The 15,500-nt window shown below is 40.3% G+C and overlaps 1 protein-coding gene across 1 annotated transcript in view; it reads right to left on the bottom strand.

Annotated features, from left to right (window-relative positions):
* Nucleotides 1–1,260: 1,260 nt before the first annotated feature.
* Nucleotides 1,261–15,500, bottom strand: part of IMPG2 (interphotoreceptor matrix proteoglycan 2) — a gene marked incomplete at both ends in the record, with an annotated part of 53,944 nt that continues 39,704 nt past the window's right edge. The window contains 10 exons of the mRNA XM_084286165.1: nucleotides 1,261–1,344; nucleotides 2,127–2,325; nucleotides 2,485–2,673; nucleotides 4,450–4,660; nucleotides 5,831–6,050; nucleotides 6,890–7,830; nucleotides 7,966–8,823; nucleotides 9,352–9,676; nucleotides 13,465–13,547; nucleotides 14,099–14,343. Coding sequence (XP_084142291.1) covers nucleotides 1,261–1,344; nucleotides 2,127–2,325; nucleotides 2,485–2,673; nucleotides 4,450–4,660; nucleotides 5,831–6,050; nucleotides 6,890–7,830; nucleotides 7,966–8,823; nucleotides 9,352–9,676; nucleotides 13,465–13,547; nucleotides 14,099–14,343 — 3,355 coding nt within the window. The remainder of the gene's footprint in view (nucleotides 1,345–2,126; nucleotides 2,326–2,484; nucleotides 2,674–4,449; nucleotides 4,661–5,830; nucleotides 6,051–6,889; nucleotides 7,831–7,965; nucleotides 8,824–9,351; nucleotides 9,677–13,464; nucleotides 13,548–14,098; nucleotides 14,344–15,500) is intronic.

Here is a 15,500-nt window from a genome sequence, read left to right as displayed (position 1 = left end):
GGGATAAATGCCAGACAGGAATTGTAAGGGTGCGTTTTATTTTTAGTTTGTGCATGTATCTTCTCTTTTTTTTTTTTTTTTTTTTTTTTGCATTGGTATACAAACTCACATTGTCCATTTCAGAGTTAAAGAAAAATGAACTTTCATAACCTCTGCCACTTCGGATCACCTCTTTAAAATGTCACTTTACACAGAAAAGCCAGAGGTAATTGAGATAAACAGACATCTGTACATTTCAGCCAGTCATTTAGAAAACATCTGTATCCATCCATGCAATGTTAAGACTATAAGTAACTTTGCAGTTACATCTGAGCCCATTGCTATGGCAACAAGGTAGTCTTTATCTCCCACATGCTTTCTACTGATTCCTTTTTTTTTTTTTTTTTTTTTTTCTTAAAGCAGCTTCCTGAAATGAAAAACAGAGAAGCAATGATTAAGTTAGTCTCTTTCAAACTTTGGATTCAAGGCTCATATGAGGCAGCCCTTTCTATTTTCCAGCTGTGGAAAATTTAGAAGCTGATCTGTCTCAAGATGAAAAAATGAACAACTGACATGGAAAAATGTGAACTGCAGTTATTTTCAATTAAAAGAAGTGGAGTTGGTGATCTTGGAACACAAGGGTTTTGCTACTGCAGTTAATTTTAATCTGATCCCAAGGAATTGTACTGCAGTATCTTTCAAACTAACAGATCTATCTGTAATTTGCTGTTTGCTACAGTGAGAAACCAGTTCAATTCTGCGATAGCCTTTTCCACGCTTAACTTGCATCAAAGCACACAGCTCAGCTTGACTAACTGTTTGGAACTGTAAGCTTTTTATTCTGATAATGACTCCACAATATCAGACACTACTGTGCTAGTGGCCTGCTAGTTTTTGGTTAGCTGCCAAGTCTTGAGCATGGAAGATCAATTAGTATGCTTTTAAAATTTGTATTTAACACCAGGTAATATTAACGATGCTAAAAAGAGTTAAGAAGGTTCTATTTGTACTGTAAGGGCCTAATTGTTGTCCGTCAGCGCTTCTCTGACACCCATTAACTTCGGAATTCTTCAGTACTTTGAACGTAGCTGCTGGGGATACCTACTTTTGACGGTGATTATTTTAAGTGCTCTAGAAGGGTCAAACCTCTTCAGCAATAATGCTGAAATCTTAACTTCTAGTGCCCTAGCATTTCTAGACCCTTCATATGAAGAACATAGCGATGTAGTGAAGGCTTCATGAGAAAACATTAAAAGGAATTAGCCAGACAAGATATTTTACTCACATTTGATGCTGCCTAACGAACTCTGCAAACTGACGGTCTTTAGCGTAGAGCTCTATAATTCGAATTCTGTCCTGAATTTCCTAGAATACAAGGAAGATAAATTTAGGTACATAACAGAAATTAGAATACTCCTGAAATAACTAAGTTCTTTTTCTTGGAAAATGAAACTCATATGCTTTGTTATTTCAATAAGATCTCGAAATGGGGCAGCCCAGAACTAAAATTCTTTATGCTATTTTTAAAAGTGAAGCACTTCATTTTTGGAGGCCAGTAGTACTTAGCTGTTAAATCAAAACCAGGGCTTGGAGGGAATGTGGCATTTAAAAGGCTTTAACAAAACCATTTCTCTCTCACAGATACTTTTCCCTACACCCAAGCTGGATTCACACCTCTCACCATTGCTTAAGGATTTGCGGTTAGCTCGTGGATGTAAATCCCTTCTCTTCAGCCTGCTAGAGTGAACGCTGGATACCATGTACACATAAAGGAAGGAGAACAATATGATCCATCTCACAGGTCAGAAAGATCTAAACTTCAAAACCCCTGTATTAAAGGCCTGGAGGCTCTGGATTTTCACCATCTCACTGCAGCTGTCTTACATGTGGTAGTTGGCATTAAAAGCTAAAGACTATATCTAGCACTAAAGCAAACCACTCCAGTCCTCATGCAGCTACTTAGGCAGTCAGCTCTGTTATCATGTGAAATTCATTACTCCTCCAAGCACACCCATTCCTTTCCATACACTTAATAGCAAGCAGGTCAAGAAAGCCTTTCTCTCTCCTCCTATGTAGTTGCAGCAGCCATAGTTGTGACTTATTTAGCTATTGTACATCTCTGCCAGTATAAAAGCCATGTCACTTACCTCCTTTGTAAGCTCACTGTTTTCATAAATGTGCCTTATCTCTTCACTGCTGTAGTCGGTGGATGTGTCTGCGCTGGTGGAACTGTAGGATGTTAGCTGAGGGTACCTGCGGTAGTAGTGGCTGTAGCCAGTCGTATCGCTTTCGTACATGGGGTTGTACTTAACGGCATTCTCAATGGACGAGAGGCTGTCACCCTGCCTGGGGGAGCAACAAACAAACCGTGAGCTCTGCAGCCTGGCATTGGGAGGTGCGTATATATACAGCTTGTCACTTGTCAATGACATGCTAAGACTTATGACAGAATTATTATCCTCATAGTGACAGATGTTCTTTAAAATATTAGGTGGCGTCACTTACCCCTGAGAGTCCTCGGTGTCGCTCTTCGTATATTGGTCTCGAAGGGTCCTGGCCAAGAAGAAGATGACAGCAGATGCCACAAGAAGGAACCCTGCCACGGAAGCAATGGCGATACCCACAACTAGAGGCTCAGACACGTATTCCTCACAGTGCTCCCCTCTGTACCACCAGTTCTCTCCTACACGACACCTGCAAAAAGGAAACACTGGGAATTCAAACACCAGCCAAAAACTATGACTTCAGTTAATGCAGATGTATTTAATTTCTTCTTATGACAGTGCCTTAGTTATCTTAAAAATATATTTATATGCTTAAGCACTAACATTTTATTATTATTGTGAACGGCCTCTTTTGTTATTGAGGAGTTTAGTGAAAAGAGACAGAAAAATAATAAAAGGACAAAACGTTAGTAATGGCAAAAAGCCTGTGGTTTTTGCTATTTAGAGTATCCTGCAACATGTTAAAACTGTAAGGTGTTTAGACCAAGTAAAAAGTTTGGCAGTGATAGAGCCTTGCACATGATGTAGTAAACACTGTAAATGTAGTCTTAATGATATTGTAATGCAAATACACATGAAGGTGTGTTAATGAACAGCATGTTTATTATATGTAAACTCCACAATGATTAAATACACAAAATAAGTGACTAGAAAGATGGGGGTGCCTAAAAGTGTATCTTTGCAACTGTTCCCTTAATCAGCAATCATTATTTCTGCCTCGCCGTGGTACTGAATATGACTGCTATAGCTAATATCACCTTTAAAACATACCAGTAAAAATAATATAGCCCCATTATAGGTGTTGGGGCCTTTTTGCTATTTAAAAAAAAAAAAAAAAATCAAGGAATTGTAAGGTATTACAAGCACTCACCGCACTGAGCCTTATTAATACTACACATTAGATATTTATGTCAAAAGACTTAATTTACTAAGATAGTTAACTAAATTAGTAACCAGTATTTGAATTTCTTCAACCTGCTTTTTTCAAAAAAATATTTCACAAATATTTTTCAAAGTATTTTTCAAAAATACTGGCCAGAGCATGCTTGAGCTCAGGTACTTGTTTCTTATTCATCTATTATATAAAGAAGATAAAATTTATACTATGTCTGTGAAAGTATCCATCCTCACAGCATTAAAAAACATCATATTGTTTTCCTGTTAGAAGCCAGGACTGTAAGATTGACTTTAAAATTTAGAAGTAAGTTTTAAAAAAAAAGGACCTGAACTAATAAACAATAACCAGTAGTAGCTATCACTCCTTTTTTGTAATCATTTTCCTACCTTTTGTGGAGGGCTGTACTTAGTTTCTAAAAATAGACGGTTACATTGCTGGAAAGGGAAAAAAATAAGTGCAGTATTGGAGTGCACATCAATTTATCTGTGTCTTGTAGAATCATTTCACCTACCTGTAAAATATAGGCATCCCAGTCACATTCATCTGTATCTTAAAAATCACAAAATTTAAACCAGGAGGCCTGTGTCTTGAAACCACACGTTTTTTCTCAGGTTGCCAATGCTTTACTTTTATGATGTTTTTCTTAATTAAAAGCACCATTTTTAATACATATAAGGATGCTTTTCAAATCTGAATTTTTGCAACAGAATCAACTCATAGATGCTTTATGACATTATCTAACACTTTGCTACTTAAGGAAACTGCCAGAGAGAAGTTCCGTCTCAAAAGGTCAATGAAGGTGATTTTAACAACTGAATACATTCATTGCTATTATTTTCCCTAGATAGTTTTGCTGACTGGCATTTCTGTTCTACTAAAATACGTTTGTTACTGTCTCATTTCCAAACTTTACATAAGCAAACTAACCCTTCAGCAGCATTACATGGCCGATAACCACTGGCATCTCACCTGTTACGCTTTACCCTGGAGAATTTTGCACAACTCTCATGGAAGGCTAGGACAGAGGAGGCAGCACGGCTTCGCCTTGTGTTGAACAGGATGACCTACCTGCATATGGCGCCTTGCCCGGGGCTGATGTCGCACTTGCCATCGTTCAGGCAGAAGTTGGGCTGCAGATCACAGATGCTGTTGCACGGCAGCCCATCGATGCTCAGGTAGCCGGGATTGCAGACACACTCAGCCTCCCCACTCCAGCGATTCACCAAGCACTCGGAGAACTCATTGCAGGCCTGGAACTTGCAGGGATCTGCTTGCTCACCTGAAAACACACAAAGCAGAAAACGTTAATAGTCGATGAGAGAGTTAACTGAGGCAAAGCACTGTTGCCATTTTCTCTAATGACCTGGTTAAAATAATCTGCAGAAACCCAGCGTGTGTCTTTCCTAAGTCTCAAAGGGTTCTGCTAAGGTGAACAAGCGCTACAAAGTGTTCCTGTCTGCACAGCGCATGTGAATGGTATGGCTAAGACCACCCAACAAGCCAATTGAAAAAGCAAGCATAAAATGTTCTTTTTCTTACTGGAACAGGCAGTACCCTCATATGTTCTCTGTCTGCTGGAACTGTATTTTGCAAATGAATAAAACACAGTTGATCTCCAGTATTTCTTGTTACAGAAAACCTAGGCAGCACACAGGGAAGGGCAAGGGGACTGGGGACACAGCGCCCACTGTGAGGTGATTTGCTTTTGTCTGCAAGGAACACAAGCTTGTAGCATTTGTGGCATTTCAAGCTTGAGAGGGCTGGCATACAATCACACGATCAATATCAGAAGATTTTTCATGCTAAAAATGACTATCTTCATAACAGAGCTACCTCAGAAGGACAGCTACCACTTGCCATCAGCTCAGCACTGTTATTTTCCTTAACTTTAAAACAGGAAATATTTCCAGGCTGCTTATATGGTAAACTACTGGCTAACTTGGGCAGCAAAGAAACTTCCCCGTATCAGAAGAGTAAATTAAGAGGGCCAGTAATGTTTTACTGCAATCAAGCCCTAACCACAAGAATAAGGCAGCAGAAAGTATCACTGCAGACTCCTCACAGCTAAACGGGCTGCCACCTGTGGGAATAGACCCATGGAGCAACTCCAAACCATACATGAAGATAAGCTCAAGAGAGAAGGACACCACTGCCCTTTGCTGACCAACCTTCCTCCAACTCCTTGGTAAAAGCACAGTGACAATTACATAAGCAAGTTTTTTTCCCGTATTTGTATACAGGCCCTCATACAGTTTGCTCAGTCCGTGTCCCATTTTGCTTTTCATATCTTCAGTCCCATAACAGACTTCTGTTTGTGTACTTCAACTCTGTGAAAGTCTGTCCTAAACTCCAGTGGGCAATCTGAGCTGCCAGGATCCTAAGCAAGTTCTTAAAGCAAAAGTAGCTCTAAATCCCTTGCCCCAAAACTGCATTTTTCTGCCATCCTTACCTGATTCCACATCCAGGGAATATTTATCGATGGCCAGGTTCATGGTGTGATACGCAGTGTTGCAGAAGTCTTCCAGGATCATGTACACAGCATTGGTGACATTCCGAGGCACGGGTTTGGCGAATTTCATTCGACTGTTCACCACAATGCTGCCATTTCTGAAGTTCAGGATCTCCAGATTCTGGAAGCCCGTTAGGTTTGACTGAAGGTACGGCACCAGCTGCAGCACAGGGACAAGGACAGAAAAACTGAAACTTCAAATCTCTGCTCAAGCCAGTTGCACTGGTATTGCATCAGGCAGCGGGGATCTGAATCGGTTTATCCAAATCCCACACTAAGGGTATTAAAACTTTTCCCAAATATCAATTTGCAGATGGTTTCTTAGTCTACAATTTATACGCACAGTTCTTGTGACACACACGGTGCTCTCCCCTTGCTCTAAGCACCAGGCATACTTGTCATTTCAAAGGACATTTCTGTCAAGCCCCTTCCCCTTCTGTCTCTCTTCTTTACTCCCTCCATCTCCCATTGCAAAATACTACTTTCAGTCAGAAGATGGGAACTGCCAGGTTAGAATTTGGTAATTGTTGCTGTATTACTCCTATGAAGGTTAGCTAGCTATTGGCTTTTTAAGAGATCAGTCAAACTGCCTCTTCCTTAGGGTGGGTTGAACATGTTGCAGAAAGGTTATCTCCTGACAGGCCCAATTTATTTACTTCTCTCTCCCCATAGACTAAATCCAGAGCACTCCAGAAGCAACTGAATGGAATGCTGTACTGGCTTCAGCTACCCTGCTGCATCGACTGACACCAGCAGAGCATCTGGCACGTATCACAGTTAAGATAATGAGCTTCGGAGAGACAGAATTCTGACTGAATAAAAACAAAACAAAAACCTCCCCTCTCCCCCACGTTCCCAGACAGCACTTTCCCGTAGAAGGACACATAATATCTGGACACACCTGTCTTGTGTTTGTCTCTGCAAAAGAGAGCATACCAACTGGGACTGACCAACAATTTCTACCTGGCAATGGATATTTAGCAGAGAAGCGCTTCTTACCAGTTCCAAGAATCGTTGCTCCAATGCTTTATATTCAGGGGAATTTTTGTTGAACAGGTCCTCTGAAAACATCATGTTGGTAACCCGAAGACTGAAGAACACAACCAGAGCTCGTGATGGGACAGGAGTGCTGTTGTGGTTCTCACGCGTGGCCCACGCCACGCTGGCCATCTCTGTGGATTGGGCACGGGTGGTGAGCTCCACGTGACTGTCAGTCAGGCTCCTTCCCTCCTCACTCGGCTCAGGAGAAAAGCTGACAACGCTGACGTGATCCAGCCCCACCGACACATCCAGGACCCTGGCTGTTTCATCTCCCACCTTTGCTGAGGTAACCACCGATGGTGACGCTGTGGATCCCATCGGTGGGAGATCGGATGGAAGCTCGGCGATGTTTGCTGTGACGCTCACAGTTACGTAGGAGTTCCTAACAGTGCTGATGCTCGTAGAAACAAGCGTGCTGTGGTCTGTACCACCCTGTCCAGCAACACCCTCTAGAACAGTGGCTTGCTCTGTTACAGAAGGAACCGTAGTTGCAGCTTCAACTGCAGTTGGTGTTGCTGATTTTACTGTCTGATCTAATATATTTTCTAGCACTCTGTCAGTAGGCCAAACATCAGCTGGTTTCTTTATTGCCGAGCCAGTGTTTTGGCCTGCCAAAGATGTGTCCAGGGCTTGCTGCTCTTCTGTGGAAGTATCAGTGTTCACCACAAAAGGATCTGCAGTCAGAATAGTTTCTGAACTGCTTGTGTCCAAGTAGCCTATCGTAGCAGATTCAGTCAGATCTGACTGCCCTGCTGTGAACAGTTCTTCTGATGTTGGCCTGCCTTCGTTCTGGTGTTCAACTGCCTCAGAAACGATCTCCTGACCTACACTGGACTCTTCAGGTTGCTCCACGCTGAGGCTTACAGTAGATGTGAGACTACTGTCTGTACTGAGGGTTACTGTAGGCATAAGACCATTGTCCTCACTGAGGGTTACAGTAGATACTAGACTACTGTCCATATCGAGGGTTACTGTAGATGTAAGACTACTGTCCGTACTGAGTGCTGCAGTAGATGTAGGACTATTGTCCGTACTGAGAGTTACTGCAGGTGTAAGGAGACTATCATCTTCAACAGACAGATCTGTGTTGTGTGTTGAGACTGGGGCTTCTCCAGTTGGCATGTCTACAGAGGAATAGTCCTCTGATGGCTCCAAAACGAGGGCTGGTTTAACAGAAGAAGAATCGTATGTGCTCGATGCTTCTGTCTGTGTAGATGGCTCCACAGGTAATGGCTCCTCCGTCTGAAGCAGAGATACGTGCTGAGTTGTAGTCTCTGGAAAGACAAATATTTCAGATTCATCAAGAAAATTTTCTTCTATGTCAGCCATACCTTCATTTTCATCTTTGGAAGGATCATCATCTAATTTATTCTGAGAGTTAAGAATATAATCTAAGATCAGGCCTTCAGGAATATCCTCAGTTCTGATTAACAAGGACTCATTATCATCATCAAGCCAGCTATCAGGACCAGGGTAGAAAACAGGTTCCAGCGTTGCTTCTTCCCAAGGCCAAATACTTGATTCCATTTCTTTTCCTGAACCATCAAAAGCTGAACCAGACCCATCTTCATATGTAATTCTATCTCCGAGATAAATATCAGTTTCAGCTTCCACGGGGTGTAATTCTGAGGGAAAAGGATTTTCTTCCACAGAATTATGCAACACAGAGTCTGCGTTGCTGCTGTCTGCAGGACTACCCTGAGTTACTTCTTCCACCTCAGCAGAGGCTGTTGCTTTAGTATCAGTCTCCGTGACTGACAAGGAGGCCACTGTTGATGCAGGAAACAGGGGAACTACGTAATCATCTGTAGATGGGGGTTCTTCAGGCACGAGGTGAGAAGGGGCACTCGAAGGCAGAATAAAGTCTTCTGATAGTCCAGTATCTTCAAACCCTAAAAATATAAATGAGTTTCCACTCAGTTTTTGTTTATACCAAAAAAGAGTCAAATGCAGTTCATTTTGTTGGCTGTGGATCTGCATTCAGCATGTTTCCTGTGATGTACACTGACCTTTGTATGCTGAAGTTGGAAGGACCCCTGGTAACCTCTCCACTTTTCCTTATGATATTCTATGAGCCAAATCAGGGCTGCAGAGTATGCAATAAAGCAATTACTGTGTAGTATGTCCTTAGGCTAATTAGTCTGCTTCAATTATGTCTGAATGGTATCATGCCCTATATGAAAATATTTCTGTGCAATTAAAGAAGCATCGTACATGTAATTTCCTGGAGAGGCAAACAGGCATTATCACCTGTTACCAGCATTTGATCAAAATGAGTAGGTAAAAACAATCAGAGAAATATATAGGTCTACTATATTTGTAGACCTTTCTGAAAAGCCATTTTGGTAAACTACCCTTTTGAGGAGTGTCACAGGACACTTGTGTCCAAATTTAAACTTCACTCAATGGCATGAACTTACCATCTGAAGAATCAGGGGCTGACAGCCATTCCAGGGAGTCCACAGAATCACGCTCTAATGCTGGTGCAGTGACCAAAGGAGGAGTCTGATTCCCATCTTCTAAATTCAGCCCATCAGGCGAAGAAGTGACATCAACTTCTGAGGAAAGTGGAGCATCAGGTGTCCAGCTGGCCTCAGAGTCCTGATGTGCTGGTCTTCGGTAGATTTCATTGTCATCGGACTCTTCACTATCTGAAGTGGAATCTGGTTTGGTGGAATCAAAGGGCAAGGTGTTGCTGACCGTTGATTCATCTGCTGAAGGCCGTTCAGCTAAAAAGGTGTTATCCTGAAACAAAACCACAACCATTATTACAGGGGCAGTACGGTCTGTCCACATTGGGCTGAACATATCAAAGGTGTTAACTGGCAGCAAAATCTGGTAGTATTGCCTCTGTGAGGAAGTAACAATAGCAACAGGAGGGGCCCAGCTGGAAGGATTGGCAAATGTGCCCTTTGCTAATAATGTTCAACGTACATGTACAGTGCACGTCCTTGTGACATGCATTATGTGTCCAGTCATGGCCACTTCTAAAGGAAAACAGCCGTTCCAGTTCTTTGGAGTGCAGCTTCAGTTAGCGTATTAAGAGACTTGCCATCAATACCCAAACCATGTCCTTTCTTTTTCCTTACTGAAAAACTGAACTATTTCTAATTAAATGGAAAATAAGCACACAGAATACTGCCTTCCTTCCTAAGGCATGAAGAGGTCGTAGCAGCTATTATTCATCAGCTACATAATCAATGCAGTAATTATAACATTATAGTTATTATCGTACATAAAAACGGTTTAGAAACTGCACTCATATGCACATATGTATGTACGCTTGGTGGTCATTTATGTTTTGGTATGCGAACCTGAGAGGGAAACTATAACCATAATGTAACTTAGAACATAGAACAACTTCAGTCTCAAAGCTGAAATACTTCTGTGGAAAGAAAACTTTTTGTTCAGCAGTAATGATGAACAAGGAGTATACAAAATGAAATTTCCAACTTATATGAACTGTGAAAAAAGAATGTCTTTTTAAGCCTCCAATCTGCACACTATGTACTTATGTGCCATGCTCCAGTCACTATTTGGTTTACAGCTAGAATACCAAACACGTTTTATCTTTGAATATTAGTCTACTCCCACAGTGTCTCATGAGGTAATGATATTGCAGAATATCAGTGAAGAGATTAAGTTACTTGATCAAGACTACAAAAGCAAGCTCACTGCCTACAACTCAGGGATTAGCGCTTTGCATGGCTGACTGTCCAGCTATCAATGCTGTGCAACAGTCAGAAATGGGGGAAAAAAAGCCTTGAGGTATGAAAAACTGTCAAGTGAAGAAAGAAGGATTAATTTACTAAGAACTAATTGCTGATGGTGGCTAGTAAAGCAGACACTAGACAAAGGTTTCAGTAGTACGTATTACAGTTCAAAAAAACTATTGATTTAATCATTCTGTAGCTCACTGTTCCTTTCAAATCCCTCTCTTTTACTTTAGAATGAATAATAGGAAAACTCCAAATACTTTTCAGATTGAAATTTTACTCCTGGTAGAAACATGAGTGAATTAAATTTTCAACTTCATTCAAACTGTATCTGAACATTTTAGAAACAACTAAGTTATTTTCATCTGATTATTTGTCTACCTGAATTGACCATGGTTTTTATAGCTGGTTGTTCTATCACCACAGTCTTCTCATATTTCTGAATGTATATGGTAACAATCAGTTGAGAAGTATATATACCATACAGACATGTGCTCCAGCAATTATCTTTTTTGGCAAAGTTGGCTATTATAAATAAACCTGTGAAAAAAGTTACTGTGCAAGATTAGAAACAAATTACACATATAAATTCCATGAAGAATGAAAAAGGACTACCAGCAATAGCTTCTCAATACATTTTTTATGTGAGCATTTAGTTGCCAGGAATTGCACCTCATCATTTATTTTAATGTGGATAGATGTTCCTATGACAACTAACATTATTCAAAGATTCTTGTTACAGTGTTATATATTATATTAACAAGTTTAATATCATATTGGCAAGTGCTGTTTTTTTGCTAATGTCTTGAAAGGCTTACAAATATGACAGATGACTGCAAACACAGAACACCCTCCCTGATTTTCCATTTTCTGCTGCCAGAAATACATTGTGCTCAATAAGCTAAGGCATTCTACCTGTTAGAGCTCAACAGAAATAACAAGAAAATACAGATTTCAAAAGCTACACTTCCATTTTTTCTTCATTTTTAAGAGATCTGTAAAACTCAAAGAAAGGAATTAATGATTAGTTGGTACCATCTGCTAGCAATAAGATGGTGAAGTAATGATAGTTCCACATTATGTCATGACCCTGTACGATAATACAAATCCAACTCATTCCCAAATCAACTGCAAAAAATAATAGCAAAACTCTTTCTCACAGGTAATGGTTCTACTTAACAGCATCTACTTGAACCGTGAAGGTTTGATATCTCTGCAAATAACTGACTAATCATTTTGGCCTTCTTTACTGTTTTAGCAGCTTATGATTTTCTTAAATTTATCTGAAATTACTTCCCAAATTATCTGTGTATTGCAGATTGTACACAGCTGTTTTCTTGGATATACTCAGTATATTTGTATATACTTTGTATATAACCACAATTTTTGACTGAAGACAGAGATAACATTATTTTTCATAGGCCATGATTAGAAAAATGTAACATCCAGTATTTTTTCCTGTACATACTATTCCCTAAAAATGATTTAAAATGGAGTAACATTGCAAAGCTATCTCTACTCTGAAACCTTCTTGCCTGTATATGTCCAAGTATCCACAGAAGAGAATGTGAAGATGGCAGAATTATCTTACTAAAATAAACATATGTAACATTTTAATCCTATTAGATAGTTCTTTAAAATAGAAAAAATCCCTTCCTGAAAGTTACATTAAATTCCTATTTATTCACATCATGATGAAACCACGTATGGCAAATGAATGAATTTGCATTTTAGATACTAATGGTTAATTTTTAAAACTCTGGGAAAACTGGCATGAAGTTAAGGATATTATACCTATGACCATTAGAACAGGAATCGTTGGCTTCTGCGAAGTCACTGAAAATTTTGCTTCTATAAAAATTTTAGAGGTTGGCCTGAAATAAAGCATGTTTTTATTCACAACAGTATCTCGTAATGAGCTTTGTGAAAACCTACCATCAAACTTAGCTGGATCTGGGTTTTGCGGCATGAACTGAACTCATTTCTTTTTGGAAGGCACGTCTGTGTTACTCAACAGAGCAGAAACCTACTGGATAAATTCTTAAGCCCAGACAATGTTCCACCATTCAGAAATTCTAGCTGTCAGCAAAACTCACTCAATCTTAGCACTGCTGGCACCTAACATGGCACCTCTGCTTGAAGCCCCACTGCATGGTACAAATATGTTCAGGGATACTAACTCCTCCTGTCCAATGAAGAGCCTGATTCTATGTCCGGGGCACATGAGATAAATGCACACTTTTAAAAATGGAATACAATAAACCAGTGGCTATTATTTTTTTTCTGTTTTCCTTTGCTGGCATCAAGGGGATGGACATCTAAAACCTGAAGTAAGAACTTGCAGGGAAAATGAAACATTTACAAAAGGAGCATGTGAAATTTACCCTTTTATCTCTTCTCATACGCCGCCTTTACTGCTTATGTTTATTTCTCACTTTCCAAAGAAAGGCAGTATTGTGGAACAAATTATGTTTTTAGAGCAATTTACAGTCTAATTAAACATTATGAAAAAAAACAGACAAAGGAAGCCTAAAGAACAAGACACGGCTGCACAGCCAGGAACACAACAATGTGCCAGGTAGTACAAGATGATCGCAGAAAAGTATTGTGCACAGGTAACAAATTATCAGGTGAGAGATTTCACCAGAGGTTTTTTTCCACTATATGGTGTGCCTTTCCTGACTGTATTCTGCATGATCAATAGGACAGAGAAGCTCTGGGTGCTGGCTTTAATTCCATTTTGCTGAATTAAGCTGTTCAAATGCGTGCAAAGGACATACCTCAAATTAAAAGGTCATTGCTCAGAACCATACTCACATCAAACTCCGCACGCTCCAACACACCTGGGTGCTCAGTAATCCATGATGGATCTGCTTGGGTAGGGTGTAGTATTTCTTTCACTGGGAAAATATAAGTACATAGGCTCAAAATGCTGCAGTAGCAGTGCAAAGAAACTGTTTTAGAACTATTTGTTTAGGCTGAAAAACCCTTCCTCATCTCAGATCTGTGAGACCTGTTCAGCAAGTTTGCCAGAAAGATTTTGTCTCTGGAAATACCCACAGATTACACACAAATGCAGAGAAAAGATGGGAACATGGGAGTGGGACGGCACTGCTCTACCAACTATGGTAGGATCTTTGAATATTCAACAATAAGCCAAGTATTTCTTTTGTGCTGCTCAAGGCCAAGGCAGAGGTGCTAAGCTAAAGTGCTGAAAGCAAACTGCATCACGTGAAACACATTTCCCCTTCTCTTCCTGTTAATTGCTGATAATATTACTGCACACCACAAACCAAAGGAAAAAAAGAGACAAATCTAAGGGATTGACAATGGGATGCTACTGCTATTGACTTGACCTGGTTAAAATCAGAGCAAAACCAACTGCAACACCATCGTGTTTGTGATTTTTTTTAGTTATTCAGAGGGCAGATGAATCATAAGTAATACTCACCATTAATAAGTTGGAGAGAGTTTGGGTCTAAAATCAAGGAAGTGTTTTCAAGCAAGGCATTTTTCTGGAGAATTTCAGCAATATAATCTTGGAAATCGCTGATGGTGTAAACAACTGTTGGATTATCCTCTATGTCCATAAAGGAGTTGTCCTCCACCTTGTTGGAGTGAAGGTTAATCAGGTCCCAGGTGGCATTGCTGATGGCTTCTCCATCAAAAGTAACAGCATAGTGCACTTCCACCCCACTTTGGTTTCGCAAAGAGAGAAAACACACATGAGAGATGTAAGGCTTTCCATGGCAAATGCTATGATTTTTTTTCCAAAAACCTGTGTCCCTACCCTTTCTGTAAAAATACAAATACATTGCTTTTAAGGATTCTAGGTAAAATTAATTAATTAAATTACTTTTCACACTTGTGTCTGCCTGCCTGTGCTTTCTCATGGAAAAGGTTACCAGAACACAACATCTGGCCTGGTCACAGCCCTGTATTTCTACTTCTGAAGGGCAGAAGGACTGCCAGGAGACCAAACTGATGGCTTTTTGCCTGTATTATCAGTAGACCCGCCAACATGCAGTGGTGTGAGTGATGCTTTTAAGGTCGTCATGCCCATGATGGGAATGGATCTGTGGTAAGAAAGGAGCCTGGGAAAAAAGGTTGTGTATAGTAGCAATACCGTAGCAAGCGGGAGCCCTGATCACTGTCACTGTGCAGTGTCCATCTGCTTGAAATAATGCCTCTAGCAGCACTCAAATAGTATTTCATACACCTTATAATTAGAAGCATTTATTCTAGTCTCATTTGATCATTAATTCTCTAACAAAGTTTCGTATCTATGTACAGCTTAGCTTCTTCATATTAAGTCTTCTCCGTTTGGTCCATGCTCTTCTCCAACCTATGTCTGGATGTCCTCTTCCATGTGACAGAGTTGGTAGCAACCAGATTTGCCACACACTGGGCATAAGCACAAGGGAGTCTTAGAAAATAGAGCATACTTTGGCTGTACATGGGGCACAGCAAGAAATGAAGTAATCTATGAAGTGCTAGGAAAACGTGCTCCAAAGACGGGTTTCCTTCATTCCACAAAGCTGGACTAAAAGTAAAATCACCAAAGCAATGGCTCTGTTCAGAGAAGGCTCTAACGCCCCAGTGCCAGGTACAACAAAGACACAATCAGCAAACACATGAACTAAAACCAGGAACCTCCTGGAGTTTTGGTGCTGGCCCTATTATTGAAATGAGCCCACTGCAGGCTCATCATGAGCACTGAGTGTCAGTAGAGGAAATGAAAAAGGACAGCAGTAGCGAAAAGGCACAGCAAAGATGCCATACAGCGTGCTAGTCAGAAAGTAACATTTACATTTAACACAACTGTGCTGTCAGTTGCAGTTAATAATTGCTAA

The sequence above is a fragment of the Netta rufina genome (genome assembly GCF_964035555.1).
Source record: "Netta rufina genome assembly, chromosome: 1".
Lineage (NCBI taxonomy): Eukaryota > Metazoa > Chordata > Aves > Anseriformes > Anatidae > Netta > Netta rufina.
Note: the sequence above shows the minus strand (reverse complement) of the source record. Positions and strands in the feature narration are given on the sequence as shown.